Source organism: Pelophylax lessonae, assembly GCF_965119305.1.
Source record: "Pelophylax lessonae genome assembly, chromosome: 5".
Taxonomy (NCBI): Eukaryota; Metazoa; Chordata; class Amphibia; order Anura; family Ranidae; genus Pelophylax; species Pelophylax lessonae.
Window position 1 is genome coordinate 201,926,813 of NC_138772.1, and position 22,028 is coordinate 201,948,840.

Here is a 22,028-nt window from a genome sequence, read left to right on the forward strand (position 1 = left end):
TTGCAAAGGGACGAAAAGTCCCTGGTGAAAACTTTACCACTTCATTATCTCCCCATTCAGTCCTCCATCTTGAATTAGCAACCACTGCCAGAGTGAAATAACCCAGGCACCCCAAGGCCAAATTCATCCTTTAGGCAGGCCACACACAGTTCGAAACTCAGCTGGTTCAGCAGGAACCAGCCAAGATTCGAACCGTGCATGGGCAGGCTGAATGTACCAAGTTGATCTATCAACTTCGGTACAACCAGTCTACTGGGTTTTACCTGAGATTATGGCTAGTAGCTGCTATAGCCGCTAGCAATAATCACTATGTTCTCCTGGCTGGGGCGGTTTCCTCTGCCCCCCCCCCCCCCCCCATCACAAGAAGATAATGGCTCTCCGGGAAAGATTTTCACATCAACACTGTGTTGATGGGGGAAATTAGCAAATTTCTTTCCTGCAACCCATGGTTTGCTCCGTTTATGACTGGCCTTAGTTGCACAAACACTCATTAACTAATCACTGTTGCTAGTGCATTTTCTACAACATGTTTAAGGTGAAATTCCAGTGCATGGAGACATTGCATACCAACCTGTTGGCAAGTAGACAGTTTTTATGCTGCATTTCTGCCATGGCCATATAGGAACTACGAAAATGTATGAAAAACCCACCTGGCAGAGCATAAGGGGTCTTTGGAACATAGGCCAGGCAAGGCATGTGTACTACTAATGCGTTCTATGCATTAACTCCCTTAGCGGTAACCCTGAGTGTGACTCGGGGTGTTTTTTTCATGCTACTATCGGTATCCCCGAGTCACGCTCGGGGTAGATGTGCAGAGCCTGCAGCGGGGTTCCTTACCTTCTCCTGGCGATCCAGCGATGATCTCCCATTGCTGTGATCACCGCCGAGATCCCCGTCGCTCGTCCATCGCTCGTCCGTCGCTCTGATGACTTCCTGGTTCCATTCCCTGCAGCAGCAATGGTGCATGGGAGCGGAACTAGGAGGGAAATTCAAATGTTGCACAAAACACACACACATAAAAAGGAGGTGATACAGTGTAATCTGAGAGGATTACACTGTATCACCTTAGTATCAGAAAAATATCAAATATTATAAATTGTAAATTATAAATTATATTACTAATATATATTATATATATTATATATATATATTATAATATTTATATTTGATAATATATTTTATAATATATTTATTATTAATATAATATTTATATTTTATTATATATATATATATATATATATATATATATTATATATAGTATTAATTATAAATATCAAAAAATTGTAACGCTTTTGGTACATAATTCCTGACATAATCATACCGCCAGGGAGGTTAAGATAAAAATCTTTCTGTGTGCAGCAGCCCCCCTAATACTTTCCTGAGCCCATCTTGATCCAGTGATGTTGTACGAGAGACTTGGCTGTCCGGGACTCTCCCTCCTGACTGGCTGAGACACAGCAGCGGCTCCATGTCTGAATGAGCACCCAGAGCTGTGGCTCGGATGCCCCATAGCAAGCTGCTTGCTGTGGGGGCTCTCAGTAGGAGGGAGGGGCCAGGAACACTGAAGAGGAGGAGGATCTGGGCTGCTTTGTGCAAAACCACTGCACAGAGCAGGTAAGTATAGCATGTTTGTTATTTTCATACAAAAAAAAAAACAAGACATTATTATCACTTTAAGGTGGCTATACACTAGTGGAATTTTGTTTAAATATGTTTGTTTTAGGATCAATGTTTTACTTTATTGATTTTCTAACCATTAGTAGGGTCAAATCGACATTTGCTTTTAAACACAGTGACAAGAAAATTTGAAGGAGCAGGATGGCAAATGAACAAATACATTTCCAACAGTGTATGTGGCTTTTGTTCAGGAAATGTATTTTTATTCTAAAATTGAATTTTAAAAAGCAAACAAATTTTTAATCAAGATTCATCCAATCATCGAGTGTATGCATGAATATTTGTACGAACGTTTGTTGAAAATCTACTAGTGTATGGCCAGATTTACTGAGCAAGCCTGTGAATGCAATAAGTAAATACTATATAGATTGATACCTGCCCCCTTCCTGCCTCTATCTCTCTTTCTCTTTACATCACTATGCCTTAATAAGATCATTTACATAATGCTGATCCCTCATATAAGCAAATAAGGTATTAAAAAAAAAATATATATTCTTATTAAAAAAGGCTAAAAAGGACACTGTTTTGAACCACTCAAATTCCATACATACTGTATCCCATATAGACCCTGAGCACATTGTCACTTCTCATATTATTCACTGATTTTGTTAGCTTAATTAAATTGAATCACATAAACGATCTCAAAGCACCTTAAAGAGTAATTAGTAATGACCAGCTTAGAATAATTGGACAGTAAATTAAGATAAGAGCAGACCATTAGATGTCTGGCTGAATGCTTAGAGGGTATATAGATAAAAACCCTAATATCTGACCATCAGTTATCATCTATCCACAGACCAGCAATTTAATATATCAATTGCACATTGCATTCATAATTTTTTAAATATATTTGGAGGTATATACAGTATTTTCTAGTAATGGTCTATATGTCATTGTTAGATGTTTAACACGGCCTTTCCCCTAAACAGCCTTTAGGGAGAAATCTAAATCAGATCAATTGATCTTCAGAGAAACAAATTCAATCAGTCTGGAGTCAGTTAGTGCACTAAACCGCTGAGTAATTGGATTGTTTCTTGTAACTGATTAGAATCAACTTCTATCTCAAAACAGCACAAAGTGATTTCTTTTTAAAAAATTCAGTGCATACAATTTTACTTTATTATATTATCAAAGAAATCAGTGCTTTTGGAAAAAAACTGAATATTACATTAGTATGTACAGTATATACTGCATATAAATATAAATATATATATAAAATATATATATTTAGTCATGGCCAAAAATATTGGCACCCCTGCATATCTATCAGATAATGCACCACTTTGCCCAGAAAATTGTTGCAATTATAAATGTTTAGGCATTCTCATGTTTATTTCTTTTGTTTGTATTGGTATGACACAAAAAAGTGGAGAAACAAAAAGCCAAATCTGACACATTCCATGGAAAACTCCAAAAATGGACAGGACAAAATTATTGCCACCCTCAATTTAATATTTGGTAGCACGCCCCTAGGAAAAAATAACTAAAATTAATCGCTTCCTGTAACCATCAATCAGTTTCTTACACCTCTCTACTTGAATTTTGACCATTCTTATTTCGCCAACTGCTTCAGGTCTCAGATTGGAAAGGTTTCTTTTCCCAACTGCTGTTTTGAGATCTCTCCATAGGTGCTCTAAGGGATTTAGATCTGGACTCATTGCTGGCTAGTTCAGTACTCTCCAGTGCTTTGTCCATTTATAGGTCCGTTTTGACGTGTGCTTTGAGTCATTGTTCTGCTGTAAGACCCATGACCTCTTAACAGAGACACAACTTTCTGACACTTGGCCCTACATTGCACCCCAGAATTCTTTGGTAGTCTTCAGATTTTCTAATGCCATGCACACATTCAAGGCATCCAGTGCCTAAAGCAGCACAGAAACCCCAAAACATCAGTGAACCCTTACCATGTTTGACTGTAGGGACTGTATTCTTTTCTTTAAAGGCCTCATTTCTTTTTCTGAAAACAGTAGAATGATGGGCTTTACCAAAAAGCTGTAATTTTGTTTCGTCTGTCCACAGCACATTCTCCCAACAGGATTTTGACTTCCTCAGGTAAGTTTTGGCAAGCTCTTTGATCAAACTTCCTCTTTCGTCCACATCCAGGGAGATTAGCTACAGTGCCATGGGCTGTAAACTTCTTGATAATGTTTCGCACAATGGACACAGGAACATTAAGATCTCTGAAGATGGACTTGTAACCTTGAGTTTTCGTTCTCAAATCCTAAGACAATTCTTTGCTGCTCTTTTTCTTCTCCATGCTCCATGTGGCACAAAGAGGAACCCAACAACAGAAAGGTTGATGTAGAAATCCCTCCCGTAGACCTAGTGTGTTTGGACTGGGGGGGGGCCCAGGGAGACTTCCCTGCCAGGAGGACACAGTGATTACTGCTAGCAGCTGTAACCGCTGGCAATAATCACATGCTAAAAATTTGACATGTTGGATGTACCCAAGTCGATGCAAGTCTCTGCTGAACCAGCTGAAATTCGATCCCGGGTTTAGATTTAGTGACTACATCAGATTTTTTTCAAACTAAGGCAGGCCATAGATGGTGTAAATTTATTTTCTGCAACCACGGGTTGCAGGAAAGAAATTAGCACTATCCCCTCATCAACACAGAAAGTGCTGACAGGGGAATCCCTCCTGCGTAGCAATTGTCTGCTCCCAACAGGGGGGTAGCAGGGGTAAGCTGTCGCCTCTTAGAGAAGAGTGATTATTGCTAGCAACCACTAACGATAATCACAAGTGAGTCCGGCAGCCTGGTTTTATCCAAGGTAATCGATCGATCAACTTGGTACATTCAGCCTGCCCAACTACAGTTCAACTCTCAGCCAGTTCCTGCTGAACTGACCGAGATTCCAACTGTCTATGGCTGGCCTAAAGTTGGCTACGCATAGAACAGATTCTCACATCCACACAAGGGAGGTTGAAGGAGAAATTCTCCCTGCTGTGGTATTGTATTCTGACAGTGGTACTTGTATCAGAATACACTGATCAGCATGCAGCCGATGGGCTGCAGAGATGACTGAATTAAAATTTTCTGACAGTCCTGTTTGAGAGAAGTTGATCATTAGCTCAACTTCTGTTGAGCAGGAACAGCCATAGATGTATTTAATTTCAACCAATCTATGGCCAGCTTAAGTCCTTTTCTTGTAAGTACAAAATGGTAATTGTTTCTCTTAATAAAATTCCATTGGCCTTGTAAATTTTTGTGCAGTTTTGGGCAGTACTCACTGCACCCAGTGTCCTCCAGAGGCAGGCTGAGGCTGCCATTGATTGCAGGGCTGCTATTATGGCAGCAGTCCACCTCAAAGTGATGCTTCTCTATAAGACATCATTAACTCCCTGAAGTCTGTGGCACAGTTCTTTAACTCATTATACTCAGTACACTACAGATAACAGTTCTTCAATAACTTTGAAACTCTTTTCTCTGTATCGTGCAGCATTTCTGAGTTGGTACCGCTGAACCTGTACCGGACTACACCAGCCCAGTTACCCATCACTTTACTCCCAGTGACATGGATTTGTATATTACTCCTGAATACTAGGAAGCTTAACTTGCACATAAACCTTGCTTATTCTTTCCTGAAGCCTCACTCTTCTGTGACATACAGGCTGGGCCCTAGGATGCCCTGTGCCTTGATGTTGGTCCTATATTGGGGTACCAGTCACTAAGGAAGGAGCCTAAGCACTCCAGCCCCTTCATTACCAGGGCCCTCTTTCACTTTAGCCAAGTCACACTGCTTTCTGACCAGCTGTCTGCTTCTGCACTCAACACGAATACTATAGTCACTGACAACGGCAACATAGCCTTCTCCGAATAGCTTCACTGCATGTTAGACATAAGTACTGCATCTTCTCTATCTTGTCTCATCTCCATGTAACCCTGTTCTGTGATACACCACGTATGTAACCCTTTAAGGTTGTCCTCAAGAAATTTCAGACCAGACAAAGTTAAAAAACAACAAAAGTTATTTTACTGAAGTTGTTTAAATATAACATATTAAGAGTTAAACAAGGATATCTTCAATACACATTCCTATACATGATCTTCTAAGTGCCCCTTAGGTATTCTCCTGGTGCCCTTTGCCCATGAGGTAGTCATACCTTCAATAGGTGTGAAAAGTCCTTAAAGTACTTGAGTCAAAAGCATTCATAGCCCTACGTCCTTGAGTCACAGCGTTTATTCCCCTGGAACCTGGGCTGGGCTCCCACAGGGGTCGGTTAGATGCAAATAGTTGATCAAATCTCTAGCAGCATACTTGTTCTTTGGATGGGGAGACCTGGAATTGAGCCTCAAGCCCTCTTACTCGCTGTGGTGCCCCCAAGATATGGTTAATTCCCTTTTTAGGTGGTAGCCCCAGCAGAGGGTGGTACTTCCCCCAAAACCCGACCAGCGGAGTTAACTCATACCTCCCAGGGAGTACCACGTTAGCAGGGCAAACACTAATAAAGAGTGCAACATATTTACACTAGAATACAGAAATCTAGCCACATAACTCAACTAGGAAACAGTAAAAATATTTTCAATATCCATCTGCTTACACACTGAACCTACGTTATTAGTTTTTCCAGCAATCCACTATGAACTACACTTGTAATGAGATGAGAATAGAAGAAGAGGTTTGTAGTGTAAATCAGAAGAGCAAAGAGGAAAAACAGAGCACACAGGCTCCTAGTGCAACACCGTTTTGTTCAGAAAAAAATAAAAGATAGAAACACAATGCACTCACAAAGGATGGGGGTGGGGGGGGGGGGGGGTAGAAATAAGCGTCCATATACATCCGTATGACTCCCTTAATAGCTGGTGCTCCAGGCAATATGTCCATTGGACCGTCTGTAGCCTAGTGGTGGCAAGCCGACAAGCTGCACGTGAACCTCTCTTCCTCACCAGATATCTTCCGGCCACTGGAGGGCTGGGCCCGCCCCACCCCCTCTGTCATGTGACTCGGGGCAGCACCAGTTGGCAGGAGATGCTTGTGGTTGCCAATCAAAAGAGCAGCCTAGGGTGAAAGCTGTTCGCCTATCATATAGTGCAGTGAGTGAGTGTTGTCACTATAGGACAGAATGCGTGAATGTATAATATATGTGAAGCGCTGAGTAAATTGACGGCACTATGTGAGTACCTGAAATAAAAATAAAATAAATTAATAAATAATACTAACAGGTTCACCAGGTGAGAAAAAAATAGAAAAAAAAAAGAGAAAAACGAAAGCAGCCACCAAATCTAAGAAATGGTAAGCTAGAATATATTAAATTTTAGTTTTCAGGTTGAGATACACTTTAAAATCTTACACTATAATAAAAAGCAACTATTACTAGACTCACAGTGCCCACGTAATAAGTGAATTCTTAATAAACTAAGTAACATGAACATGTAATAAACTTCTATTTTACTGTATTGTACATTCCATGGATAAAAGAAACAAATGCTACTGAAAAGTCCATATAGGTGTTGAACAAAAATAAGCAAATATATAATAATTTAAACTATATAAAATAATTTGATGTTTAACATAGATTCTCTGTTAAGACTTAGAAAGACATTTCTCATGGTGCTTGAGTTAAAAGAAAATAATACATTTATCTGTTGAAATATAGGATTTATTAGGACTGTATTGAAGAGATTATTGTTTGGACCATACCTAGCCACTGCATGAATTTCAGTATATAAAAAAAAAAAAAAGAAACCTTTGTTTTTCCTTTTTAAACAGCTCTATCTGGTGGCAACATGTTTCCATCATACAGCAAATGCCCACTGTGCAATTTAAACATGTTAGGTTATTTGTAATAAGAGTAAATGGGATTGAGAATTGTCAGGATTTTATTAAACATAGAATTAAGTAAGAGCTTCATATCATTTGTTGTATGCACCAGCATGATATTTTTAAATGATGATCCTTTTTTAATCTTATTTTAGTTTTTTCATGTAAAAAAGTAAAAAAAAATCGGCAGGCAGATTGAGATCCCTTAAGGTCCCTTTCACACTTATGCGACCTAAAAGTCAATTTTATCGAGATTTCTTTTGCCGCAATTTTACTGTGATTTTGACTGGACTTGAAGCAATGCCTATGTCTATGGACCTCAAAACGCTTTAAAATCAGCCCAAAGTAGTGCAGGAACTACTTTCAAGTCGTTGCAACTTGAAGTCGCACAGATATGAACGGTACTCAATGTAAATCATGGAGTACGACTTGTCATGCAACTTTGCAGTCCCAAATCTCAGGACAAGTTGCACAAGTGTGAAAGGGACCTTATAATGACCACTGCAGATTAGCGGACCTAAAAACAAAGAGTTCAACTTAAGGATTTCAAACCAAAAATAATTTTAGACTCAAATGAATATAAATCTTTAGTCTTCTTGCCCCTGTATCAGCATACAGCACCTACATTAAAGGAAATACATTTTTGTTTCGTTTTGGAAAAAGTAAAGAATAGTTAAAATCCATCCGTTTTTTTTTTCTGTGCCGCATCGAGGAGATTTTTCCTCAGGTTGTGTCCAGGAGACTTATCAGGAAATAAGATGATTTTTCACTAAACTGAGGGGAAAGCCTCTCTTCCAAAGTTGTCATCAGACAAAAATGTGCATATATGGAAGGAGATCCAGACCAATTGGGCCATATATGCACAACTTTTTCTGTTAACCTGCTGGAGTATCCACTGAAAAGATAGCCTTGTCTGTTGTGAGCAGCCTAACCTCAGCCAGTTGGCTCTTCAACTGTTTTTTGCGCTCTCACTACCATGAATAAACTCATATAAAAGTCCAAACGCCTCTTTGATGCCCTTTTTCATTATAAAGTTGTCATCAGAACATATTTACGCATTGATTTCACTTCAACTCCTGTTCCTATGATAACTTAAACATTTTGAAATTCCTATGACATTTAGTACTGAAGACAATGGTCATTAGCGCAATAATGAGGTCAGTTTTTACTAAAATAAAAAAGAGGATTATACTTACGTGCTCTGTGCAACGATATTGCACAGAGCCATCCCTTACCTCTTTTTTAACGATCCCCCACCAGTGCTTCCCACTTCTCCTCCAAACACCTTTGAACACCCCCCTTAGCAAGCTGTGTGCTTTGGGGGCATCCATGCGGACACGCTCACGAGTCGGGCTGTTTGCATCTATAGACCCAAGCAGCAGGGCTCGGCCACACCCCCCACTCCCATCTCACAGGATTTTACTCACAGAAGCAGGAGCTAATGGCTCCCAGTACTTATAGAATCTCCTGTTAGAGTAGGTAGGCACAATGCTGGATTGAGAGGTATGTGTAAACACCTTCAGGAGGGATGGGGGGAACTAGTAGTGGGGAATTTTTTACCTAAATGCAGAGAATGCATTCAGGTAAAACTTTAACAGGATTTACTTTAATAAGGTTTGGCTTTACGTACACTTTGAAGTGCTTGTAAAGGCTAAGGTTATTTTTAACCTTAATGTATTCTCTGCATTAAGGTAAAAAAACCTTTGGGTGCAGCTGTCCCCCCTTAATGCTTGATCCAGCTCTGTGCCCAAGAGCAGCGGTGCTGCTCACACTCTCCCTTCTCATTGGGTTTAGTGAGAGCAGCTGGACACATTGGCACTGGTGTCAATAGACGTACACAGTATTGAGCCCACACAAGTATCCCCTTAACAAGCATCTTGCTGGGGGGGGGGGGGGGTACTAGTAAGGAAGGAAGATCCAGTAGCACTGGGAGGGACCCTAGAAGAGGAGGATCAGGGCTGCTCTGTGCAAAATCATTGCACATGACAGTGTTTGGTATTAAAAAAAAAATCACTTTAAGTAAGTGAATTGTATATCACTGACCTCTAAGCATATACTGATATTTAAGAAATGGCTTTGTTCTAACTGAGTGCTTGTTTTTTCTCTGATTTAAAGCTGAACTCCAGGCAGATAATAACAAAATATAATTTAATCTGGATAGGGATTCATTAGAACCATTGAATATGTTTTACATGCATCTTATAGGCATTTCAGAATCTTTCTTGATAAATAACTCCTGTAATCCCCTGTACAGCGGCACTCACATAGGGAGAGAAAGGTAGGTTTAGCTTAATGCTAGTATACACGGGGAATTTTTTTTTTTCATTCAACCCAGCGGGCAGAACCAAAACAAATCTGAGGAGTCGCCGTACTAACTAAGCAATCTTAGTGAGGCGATCTCCCATGCTAAGCTATTGCCCCCCTGCCAGATCACACTAATCAGCACTCACAGCCATTGGCTGCAAGCACTGATCGGATGCTGGTTTTACAGAACGCCCGTTCGATAAAAGTTATTAGACCGGGTTCTGACGGACAGGCGTCCTTTACACACTGGCCAAATGTATGGCCCGGGTGTACCAACCTTTAGAGCATGTGAAAAAGAACTCTATTTATGAGTTTTTATATATGAATAAGTGAGTTTTTTGCTCTTACTCAGAGAAAAAAATGGAATACTTATAACTGCTAGTAGTGCTTTAATACATACTTCTGTTGCTAGGAAAGAAGAATGATAGTTATTTATAAATTACATTTTTTTTTATTATGCAGAGAAAGCGTGGAAAGCCTTATTCAAAAACATTCTTATGCAAGATCTCCAATCCGGACCTATGGAGGAGATGATGATGTCTTGACCGAAGATGGCCAGGTGGTGCAGAGCAGAGGTAAGTTAGTGGCTTTAATTTATTAAAGCACGGATGTCTGTTGACTTTTCAAAATTAATGTAAGTTAATACAATGCAGATGTGTTTACTATGGATACTTAACCACTTGCCGACCGCCCGCCGCATTTTTACTACGGCAGGGCGGCTCGGCTGCATCCAGTCACGTAGTACTACGTGATTGGAGTGCATGTGGTTTAGGCGGGCCGCGGGAGGAGCAGCGCCCGAACGCCGCTGCTCTCCCGCGATCATCCAGGAAACCGAGAGAAGACCCGCCTGCTTATATAAACCAAGCAGGCGGATCTTCCCTCAGACAGGCAGTGAGACATCAGCAGTTTCAGCTAAGCTGAAACTGCGATCTGTCTGTGCCTGTCACAGAACCTCCCCCCCCCCCCCCTCCACACACACACACACACACACAGTCAGTAAGCATACAGGCATACATTTAACCCCTTTGATCACCCCCAGTATTAACCCTTCCCTGCCAGTGTCATTTATACAGTAACAGTGCATATTATTTAGCACTGATTACTGTATTAGTGTCACTGGTCCCCAAAAAGTGTCAAAAATGTCAGTTCCGCTAAAAATCGCAGATCGCCCACATTACTAATAAAATAAATAAATAAATAAAAAGTTCAAAAATCTATCCCATAGTTTTAAATTAAATAAAAAATGTTAAACATTTTTATTGGGAATGTTTTATAGCAGAAAGTAAAAAATATGGCGTTTTTTTCTAAATTCTTGCTTTTTTTTGTTTATAGCGCAAAATCTAAAAACCACAGAGGTGATCAAATACCCCCAGAAGAAAGCTCTATTTGTGGGGAAAAAAAGGACATCAATTGTATTTGGGTACAGCGTTGCACGACCGCGCAATTTTCCGTTAAAGTAACGCAGTGCTGAATCGCAAAAAATGGCCTGGTCATTAAGGGGGGCAAATCCTTCCGGATCAGAAGTGGTTAATTGTGTGCTAGCAAAAATTCAGTTTTTTACTAGTCAAAGTTACACAGGTTTGCTTTTATTACATCAGAATTAAATGTAACAATTAACAAATGGCTGACAAGTAGGATATGTATGAAGAGCCTACTGGTCTCTTCTGTTATAAATCTTTCTCCCTGCCTGTTAGCATTTGTTTTCTTTTTCTAAATGTATACTGAGCTGCACATGCGCAGCTCAGCATACAATTACAACACAGCTAATCTTGACATCATCCTGTATTGGCCAATCAAGCGACCAAAGAGTCAGAGAGTCAGAGAGTCAGAAGGAGGACAGGGAGAAGGCGGAAACACCCATGACCAACAAGAGCACTGACAGTGTAGCTCTGGTGGGGGTCGCTTTCAAGGTAAGTGTGTCCTAATGTGCTAATAAGCTGTGTATACTAGCACAATATTTTAAAAGCTCCTGGGGGGGTCATTTTTTTTTTTTTTTTGCAAAGGTTTAATTCTGCTTTAACCACTTCAGCTCCAGAAGGTTTTACCCCCTTCCTGACCAGGCAATTTATTACGATAAGGCACTGCGTTGCTTTAACTGACAAGTTGTGCTGTACCCAAATAAAATTGATGTTCTTTTTTTCCCACAAATAGAGCTTAGTTTTGGTTGTATTTGTTATCCTCTGCGGGTTTTTTTTATTTGCACTATAAACAAAAAAAGGCCGACAATTTTGAAATAAAATATATATTTTTTTACTTTCTGCTATAAAACATATCCAATAAAAAAAATGTAAAAAAATCGAATTTCTTCATCAATTTAGGCCAATATGTATTCTGCTACATGTTTTTGGTAAAACAAAAATCGCAATAAGCGTATATTGATTTAAAATCCTACCTGTCCACTCATTTTAATTATATAGCCTAAGGTCAACTTTAAGTAAACAGCTAGAAGACTTCATACTTGGCAGTTCATATAGAACTCAATAAGCAAAAGGAATGTAACCAGTTCAGATATCTCTGGTGAAACACTCATACTTAGAGAAATATCTTGCAGACTACGTTGCAATTGTTGGACGATGTTACAAATTTCAACTTTCCCTTGATATTATACTAAACGTATTAATAAGTTATTTGTCTCTTATTTATAGGATCAGCTTTTACAGCCTCTGACAACCTATCCCTCACCTCCTGGGTATCCTCCACATCAGGGTTCTCTAGTTTCCAGCACCCACAAACATTGTCAGCGCTGGGTTCTAGCAGCGCTTCTCTGGCAACACCAATTCCTCACCCAATCCAAGGCTCCTTGCCTCCTTACAGTCGACTCAGCATGCCGCTCACGCCTTCAGCTCTTGCAAGCACAATGCAAGGTAGCGGGCCTTCATTTCCTTCTTTCCATATGCCCAGGTACCATCACTACTTCCAGCAGGGACCTTATGCAGCCATTCAAGGACTGCGTCACTCCTCGGCTGTGATGACTCCATTTGTATGACTGGTATCTTGCACTTGACCACCTAAAATATATAAGACTGAAGCAGCTCATCAATTACAGGGTCGCTAGTGCAACTATTCTCACATGCCACTATTATAAGGAACCACGTGAAGGATGAGAAGAAGAGCACTAAACTTATTGATGTGACTCCACAATGTAAGCAGCAATGTACGTATCTTATCATGGAGACAAGGCTTTATAAGCTGAAGAAAAACATATAAGGAAACATCAAACTGGTTCCTCCACTGTTTGAACTCTCCACAATAACTTTACAAGTTTTGGCACCGACATCTATTTTAGAACTAGTCTCTAGTTGATCTGTATACAGTGTACAGTTTTGATAGATGTGCTGACTGTTGGTTAGTTTTCTCGCTTATACACTTGACGTTCAGTAAACGTTCATTGCTGCTTTAATGTTTAAACTGGAGTGGCTGACAAAAAGAAATATGGTTTAAATGCAGTACTGTAATAGACAGATTTTTGGTACATTGCAATAATTGTTAGAGGCATATGTCGCTGCTATTCTCCAATTTCAGTACAAATGCAAATTATTTATTATCAGATTTAGTGCATGTTGAAGCATTCTGTGGATCAGTGAACATCTTAGGGACCAGCACATCGTTGAAAAATTTAGAGCAGGACACAGATTTTGTTTCCTTTCCATGTCTCATTCACAAGCCTTTGTTACATCTGCTTTAAAATAAAATTATCATGGTTTTCTTCAACGCAATCACATAGGATTTTGTAACCGCCTGTAGTCCAAAGCCGATATTCAGCAATAACAGTTGGTGTGTACTTTATATTTGTTAAAAAAAATGCTTTTATGTCTGAGAAAAATTATTCTTTAGATTTAAGGGCACAACTATCACTTTTTGGCAAACGTATTGTAAGTGGTGTTTTGAGAAAAAATTTTGAGATCAGGTCCGAAACTTCCCATTAATTTAGAAAGCCAGAAGAGTCTCAATTCAGTTATGTCGGAAACTAGTTTTTAAGCTCACCTTTGATGAAATGTGTATGTGATGTTCTATAATGCAGAGTTTGTTACATATATATATATATATATATATATATATATATATATGGTCTTCAAAAAGGTTCCAGTGACTTCTAACCTAAAGGGGATGCCTACTTTTTTAAAGAAATTGAAAACACCTAATTGGTAGGCAGCAACTAGTGACAGGAGCTGGCTTAAATCAGCTACATTCTGCTAGCTTTGGGCCCCTTTTCGAGCAAAACGTTATAAAAAAAAAAAAAATACTCCCATTGCATGGTTAGATGGTTTCTTGGATATACAAAATTTCTGATCCTATCTTCATTTAAGTCTTGTATAATGAAAGGATTACTAGAGTAGCTTTGCCACTTACTTATTTGGTTATCTCTGGTCTGAAATTAAAGCCTCGTACACACGCAACGATTATCGGCCGACCGATTGGCCGTCTTTTGTCCAGTGTTGTTGTGTTGGATGAAATGTGCTCTAGACTTGCACTGGACTTTTGTTGGCCAACAAAAACCAACTTCAGAAGTGGTGTCATGTGATGGTTTACTTTCCGTGTGTTTTTTCTTCTCTGAGCATGCCCAGTCTTGCTCATCAGTTTTTTGTCTGCCGAAATCTGTACTGACTGACGAAAAATTTTGTGGTGACGGCCAACAAAAATTTTATAGCATGCACACCAGATTTTATTCGGCCGAAAAGTCGCAGTCGGTTGTCGGAAGCATCATACTAACAAGCCGACAATAGGCCGATCGGACGTTGGCCGAAAATTCACGGCCAACAATCGTTGCGTGTGTACGAGGCTTTAGTTTTCACATTGCTTAAAAATTTCTTTGACTAATGCTGATCAACGCTTGTGTTTAGTTGTTTGTCACCAACATACTGGAAACGATCATAAACAATGCTTGAATTTGAATTTGAATGCTTAAACCTCATTAGTTGATCTTGGTTCCTCTATTACCAGCAATAAATTGCAGTAAAAAAAAAACAAATATAGGTAAAATTTTATTTTAAAAAAGCTATACAGGTGGACCTGTTCATTTACGTAGATCTTAGAGGGGTATAGGAGGATGTATGTGTCCGTATACGTTAATGAAAAAAAGAAAAGACTTAAAATAGGAATTTGCAATGAATTATCATAAGAAAAAACAAAAAAAGTCAAATGTCCAATTTCTCTCGTTATTCAAAAAGTCAACATTTTATTTTTTTTTAAAGTTCAGGTTGGCAACATGTTCACTTTTAATGAAAATATACAAAAAAAGATCAATATCCATTTTATCTCTCCTTTTAGTCAATGCAATGAGTCCACCTCTAAGCACAGGTTTAAACTCCTTCCTCACTTAGAGCCACATTTGAAAAAAAAAAACAGGATATGGCCTCACTTGACTTTTAGAACTGGATTTCACTTTTGCCTTTGTTATTAGTTTCCTGTATTACTGTGTCATTTTGTTACCTTTATAATGAGTGTAATCTCTGGAAATAAGTGTAATCTATAAAGATGTATTTTATGCCAGAAAAAAAAATGCAGTTGTTGTTAAAAGTTTATGACGTGGCACCTGATGAAAATATCGTTTTAAGTGCAATATATTTATTTCTGCAAAAATGTTATATCAACATTATGTAATATTTGAAGCGTTTAAAAATGAATGCTACTCAAAAATGGCTTAAATTCTATATATATATATATATATATAAATATATAACATGAAAACATTGTATATTGTTGCTAATGTGTGAATCATTATTAAAATATGTGTGTGTTTTAATATATTTTTTAAATTGCTTGTTTACTGTGGATAATGGTTTGTAGCCGGTGGCAGCCACTTTGGGAAGGACTTTACCTGATTACTGATGCTGCTTGAGTGGGTGGATTACCAATTAAAAGCAAAGTGGGTTACATTAGGTGATATGAAGTGGAGAGACTATTCATTGCAAATATTAAATCATGTTAATAATTTTAAAAAAGAGCTTCTTCTTCTTTACTTCAAATATGATGTTTGAAGTAAACATAGATGCAATGACGTAGCTTCACACTTTCTGCATCAGCAGTGCAGACACTGAACAATTGTAACTGCATGAAGTCTTCACATCACATCTGCAAATGTGAACATACATTTATACACATGCTCTACCCATCAATAGCTACCTAATTGAATATAAACTATTAGTGAGTGGTGTTTTTTTAAAAGTTGAAACTACCCATACATGTGATATTTTAGACATGGCATGTACATAATTACCAAATCCCTTCCACAGCTCTGCTTGCCAGATTAAAGCCTGTACACACTTGACGGAAATCGGACGAAATATCCTCCGATTTTTCTCTCTCTTGCTCAGCGTTCATAACCCGTTTTAGTTGACAGTGCATAAATGTTCACAAAATTTCTCGTCCGATTTTTTTTTTTTTTTTAGACATTTGTTCCCAGACGTCCGGGTTGTCAGCAACTTCAGATCATGCGCGGTCTTTCGTATCTGATTTTTTGCGGACGTACTGCATACACATTAAACGAAAATTGGTCGTGCTGGGGACGGACGATAACAATTTTGGTGTTTGTCCCTCCGTTTTTTGTTTCGTTGAAAATATCGACATCGGCTGCTGAAAGTTGTGTATACACTAGCCAAAAATCGTACGATTTTACCTCGGACGGGAATTTTCGGCAGATTTTCTACTAGTGTGTACCCCACTTTACCAAACAAGCATTTAAACCTCAACTCCAATTATTATTTTTTTTTGTTTGTTTTGAGACCATTAGGAAAGATTGACTCGACTTATAACCTGACAAAAGTTTTTAACCTTTCCTCACTCTATAAAAATAATGGTTAAAGAGATATCCCATCTCTTCCTGTTCCACAGGCTTTTTGTCACCGGAACAGAAAATAAGGGTACATATTTCCAATGGGGGCACTGACAGAAGTATAACCAGAGATCATGAAGCCTCATAACAAAATTCTTTTGGTGTCCCCCAGTAACCTCCCATTGTGGTACCTGGCAGTGTGAACTGACAGTGATCAGAACATAACGTTTTCTAAACCGTGGATAGGGATGGGAGGTTAGGGGATGCCCATTGACTTCAACACCAAAACTTCAGGGTCAACTCTTCCTATATACAATCTCTATATCCACTTAAGGACCGCCTGCCGCAGATTTACTGCGGCAGGCAGCCCCTCCTGCATCCCTGCTGCTAGGGGGCGAGCCCCGCCCCCACTCGGCAGCGGGCACTCCGATGCAGGGGACTGGCGGCTCCGATTGCCGCCAGCCACCCGGGATCGTTCCCTGCTGAGCAGTGCCTTAAGTGGCCCAAAAGAGGTGCCGTACTCTATTATAGCCTATAAATTTTGTCGCTCCCCCCACCCCACATCAGGGTCCCCACAGAGCACCGCCCCTGGCCGGGGCTGGGACTCCGGAGCAGGGGGACTCACTGGTGGTGGCTGGTCTGGCTCTGGAGTGGGAAATATTCTTGGGGGGGGGGCGCAATTAAGGGCGCAGATGTCCAAAATAAGTGTACTGGTATGCTAAGGCGCATGGAGAGGTGGCGGTATGCTCAAGAGCCATATTTGGAAGTGGCGGTACTGAGTACCAGTGCATACCAGCCCCCTTAAAGCACTGCTGCTGAGAGAAAAGAACGGTCAGCTGTTGTAAACACAGCTGACCGTTCTTCTCTCTGGAATGATCACAGAGTGTCTGTGATCCTTCTATATAGGATCACAGGTCTCTGTGATCATTTCACAAGCCCAACCCCCCATACAGTTAGAAACACTCCCCTAGGCTTACATTTAACTCCTTGATCACCCACTGTCTTAACCCCTTCCCTGCCAATGGCATTATTATAGTAACAGTGCATATTTTTAGCACTGATTACTTTAGTAATGTCACTGGTCCCCCCAAAAGTGTAAAAAATTTCAGTTAGCGGTCCGATCTGTCTGCCGCAATGTCGCAGTCCCGCTAAAAATCGCAGATTGCCGCCATTACTAGTAAAAAAAAAAAAAAAAAACAATAAAAATGACATAAATCTTTCCCCTAGTTTGTAGACGCGATAACTTTTGCTCAAACCAATCTAAATATGCTTATTGCGATTTTTTTGTACCAAACATATGTAACAGAAAACGAATTGGCCTAAAAGGATGAAAAAATTAGATTTTTACGTTTTTTTGGGGGGGAATGTTATAAAGCAGAATGTGAAAAATATTGTGTTTTTTTTTTTTTTTCAGAATTGTCGCTCTTTTTTTGTTTATAGCGCAAAAAATAAAAATTGCAGAGGTGATCAAATACCACCAAAAGAAAGCTCTATTTCTGGGAAAAAAAGGACACCAATTTTATTAGGGTACAGCATTTCACGACCACGCAATTTTCCGTTAAAGTAACGCAGTGCCGAGCCGCAAAAAATGGCCTGGTCATTAAGGGGGCAAATCCTTCCCGTCCAGAACTGGATATACAGCTCCACTTGTTTTCAGAACTCAGCAGGATCACTGTCAGGATCTGACAGGCTCTCAGTCAGATTTACAGAGTTGGCCCATTACAGGCAGGAACCTGAGACCTCTTGTATGTGTAGCAAAGAAACACTGTCCACCTTGTCCAGCTTATATCACTCCTGTAGCTACTGAACCCAGCACTACCTTATCAGGCACTGCCAACCCACCTGGCTGCAGCTGCCCTTTTCACTAGCCCTCCAGGCTAACTTCTCCACACTAGTCCTCCAAATTGACTCTTCACCAGCCCACCCGACTGACTCTCAGGAGATCTCCCAGTAGTGCTGACCTGCTCCTGCTGTCTTCTCTCCTTGCTCTAGTGCCTCCAGGAAGGGCTTCCTCCATGTTTTTTGGAAGGATCCTTCCAGCACCCGAGCCCAGGCCCGAGGTCACCCCCCCCCCCAGACTAAAGGGCACCCTCAAGTGCCACCGACAGCCTCCTCAGCACTCCATCTCCATCTTCCACCTAACTGCTCCTGCTGGCATGACTCATGCCTATTCAGGAGGTGGCCTGCCCTCTGCCAGCCCTTTAATGGGGATTGGTTGAGGTCCTCCAGCTCCCCCTAGCCTCCGTCCATGGTGTAGAACATTTTCTAATGCCCCAGAAGACAGGGGGAAGCACCAGAGAGGCTGCTAAATTCCCAGCTCATGCTTAACCCCGAGCTACAATAAATTTTCTTACACCAACCATTCTACATTAACCGCTTGCCGACCGCCGCAATTAAATTTACTGCGGCGGTCAGCCCCGGCCAGGAAGAGTGACGTTAATTAACGTCACTAGCCTGGGAGGGTCTGGGGAGCGAGCGCGCGCCCGCGGAGGCGCGCTCCCGCGCGGACACGGACCCCCCCGCGTGTGTGACCGGCGGACCCGATGTCCGCCGGTCACTCGGCGATCGTCGGGGGAGAGGGAGAAAGTCAAGCGGCTTGTGTAAACAAGCTGCCTGTCATTCTCCTCGGTGTAAAAACACTGATCAAACGGTTCTACTATGTAGAACCGTTGATCAGTGTCCTTACACCTCAAGCCACAGCCAATCACAGTAAGAATCACGCCCCTAGGGACACACACAGCCCCTCCCTCTCAAATAAAGTTAACCCCTTCACTACCAGTGTATTTTTACAGTAACAGTGCATATATATAGCACTGATTACTGTAGAAATGTCACTGGTAACCCCAAAAGTGTCAAAAATGTCAGTCAAGGGTCCGATCTGTCTGCCGCAATGCCGCAGTACTGCAAAAAAAATCGCAGATCGCCGCCATTACGAGTTAAAAAAAAACAACAAAAATGACAAAAATCTTTCCCTTTGTTAGTAAACGCGATAACTTTTGCGCAAACCAATAAAAATACGCTTTTTGCGATTTTTTTTTACCAAACATATGTAGCATAAAACAAATTGGCCGAAAATGTTAAAAAATTTTGATTTTTACTTTTTTTTGGGGGGGAAATTCATATAAAAAAATGTGAAAAATATTGTTATTTTTGCAAAATTTACGCTCTTTTTTTGTTTATAGCACAAAAAGTAAAAAGCGCACAGGTGATCAAATACCACCAAAAGAAAGCTCTGTTTGTGGGAAAAAAAGGACGTCAAATTTGTTTAGGTACAGCGTCGCACGACCGCGCAATTGTCCGTTAAAGTCACGCAGTGCCGAATCGCAAAATACCCCCTGGTCGTTTAGCAGCCAAATCCTCCGGGGCTTAAGTGGTTAACAAACCTGCACTAGCCACCCTAGCACACTGGAGGGTGCTACATTTGCAATACACTGCGGAATCATTTTTCAGTTGCATGTTTGTAGCATTAAGCAAGTTTTAACCCTTTAACTGCTGTGAAATATACCATGCAGAATGGGTTTTCTGGATAGGGTATAGTCCTTAGCAGTCAAACGGTTAATAGCAAGTAAAAAGCAAGGTGTGGAATGTAAGTTGCTCATAGTAACTAGAAGGTTTCACTTCCTGCAGATATAATTTTATTGAGATCTGGTTAAAAGCTGTTGACGTTACCTTTATTTTCTCTTCCTGCAGTGTTTTCAAGAATATTAATGACATTTTCGACAGTTAACACAAATTCTTTTCTTATTGTGGGTAGTTTGTTTTATTTTAATTAATTTGAATTAACTTATCAGGACAGGGCTTTGATGTAGAGCATTGTGTTGTATTATACCTACAATTCCCACTGTTTATCTAAAGCCAAAAGAAACCCATGAACCAACTCCAGTAAAGTCTTTGAAGTCTAGGCATTTCAAGCAAGGAAAAATTTAACTCTAAGTACATACTGTACTGTATTGTATAGTAATGCGAGTGCTCACTTAATCATCACTGATAAAATTAAAAATTTATGGGAAAAGATGAGTTTTTAACTGACTGCCTAAACAGTTTTATTTATCCATTACTCTCATTTTTACAACCACCTGAGGCAGGAAAATCTATGGCCTTATCCAGGGTTTTTTTTCTCAGAAAATAGGTGCAGGAACTCAACCACGACCCCCTCCCCAATACACACCCTCCAAACTGCGTCAAATAGTTGGTGTGGTCACATTTTACTAACAGTGAGAGGGTCATACAGAGGCATTAAATACTAGGAGTGCATAATGTGGGGGTTGGTGTGTGTTACACACAGAGTGCAGAGTTTAGGGGTGTGCTGCATATAGAGTGCAGAGTTTAGGGGTGTGCTGCATACAGAGTGCAGAGTTCAGGGTGCTCTTTCAAAGCTGCCTACTTCTGCATCCACCATCTGCATCTCACATTCACTCCTCTTCAGCTCAGACCTCAGCATGCATCCCTCCCTCCACTTCCACCATCTACCACATGTCTTACTTTTTTTGCTGTATTAAGATTAAGCTTCCAGCTGGCTACAGTGGAAGGTGGTTCAGCCTCTTTCACTTGCAGGGAGATCATCCAATGGGGGTGTCGGCATCCACACTCCACTCTGGGCACCTGCATCTCCCTTGTCCCCATCCTGAACCCAGAGGGAGACGCTGAGGAGATCAGATCTGTGGGAGCCGTTGGGAGACAAGCTTTCACTTGTAAACACAGAAGCCTCTGTCTTTACAAGGGACAGTGGTGAGCAGGGAGCAGAGGACCTGAGAGGTGGTGGAACTGAGTTCCACCAAGTTCCAGCTGAAAAAAAGCCCTGGCCTTACCCCAGTTTACAGAAACTGCAATCTGTTAAAAATCTATATGCAGGGGATTTCTCTGCCAGGGCAATTGGTGACCATCTGGACCTGTCTCCTCCATATGTGGCATGGTTGGGGTTGCCTGGTATTGGGCATGCCTTGGTATGACCTCCTTTTGGCTCTTCTGTTTTCTGCTGTTGTTCTTCCTATCCTCCATTTACCTAATGTGCACCTGTTGCTCTAACAGCAATTTTTCTCTTGCTCCCCTGTTGATACTGCTGATACTGCCCCCTCCCCTATGATCCCCTCTGGCATTTTCTGTGTGATAGCCTACCCCAGCATGAGTATTCTTTCTCTAATTTCTATTTAGGCCAGCTGTGCATAGAAGGACCTAAGGGGAGAAGCCCTAATTGGTCCACATCCCAGAAGTGCACCAGAATGTACATTCTAGTTACTTGTTGTAGTGATGTTTCTTCTTGTTGATATCATCAATTATATCTCCAGAGTGGCAGCACATGCATATAAAGAATCCCCGAAAGGTAATTGATAAAAGTGGTCACCTAGTCAGTGGTCTTCTAGTCTTAATAGAATCCTGTTACACTTATCCCAATGCAGGTGGTCAGACACTATAGGTAACTTCTGTGTTCTTCACCTATACCAGCCCCCTTTCCCATAAGGCAAGCAGGCCTACCAGTACTTGGTTGCTCACAGGACTTATACACAGTGCCAGG

The 22,028-nt window shown here is 40.6% G+C and overlaps 1 protein-coding gene across 1 annotated transcript in view; it reads left to right on the plus strand.

The window, feature by feature from the left end:
• The window catches only part of TBX20 (T-box transcription factor 20), a 56,091-nt gene extending 42,487 nt beyond the window's left edge, over positions 1-13,604 (plus strand). Inside the window, exons 7-8 of the mRNA XM_082258517.1 lie at positions 10,207-10,319; positions 12,390-13,604. Of these exons, the coding sequence (XP_082114643.1) occupies positions 10,207-10,319; positions 12,390-12,730 (454 nt within the window). The 3' untranslated portion in view covers positions 12,731-13,604. The remainder of the gene's footprint in view (positions 1-10,206; positions 10,320-12,389) is intronic.
• Positions 13,605-22,028: the final 8,424 nt, after the last annotated feature.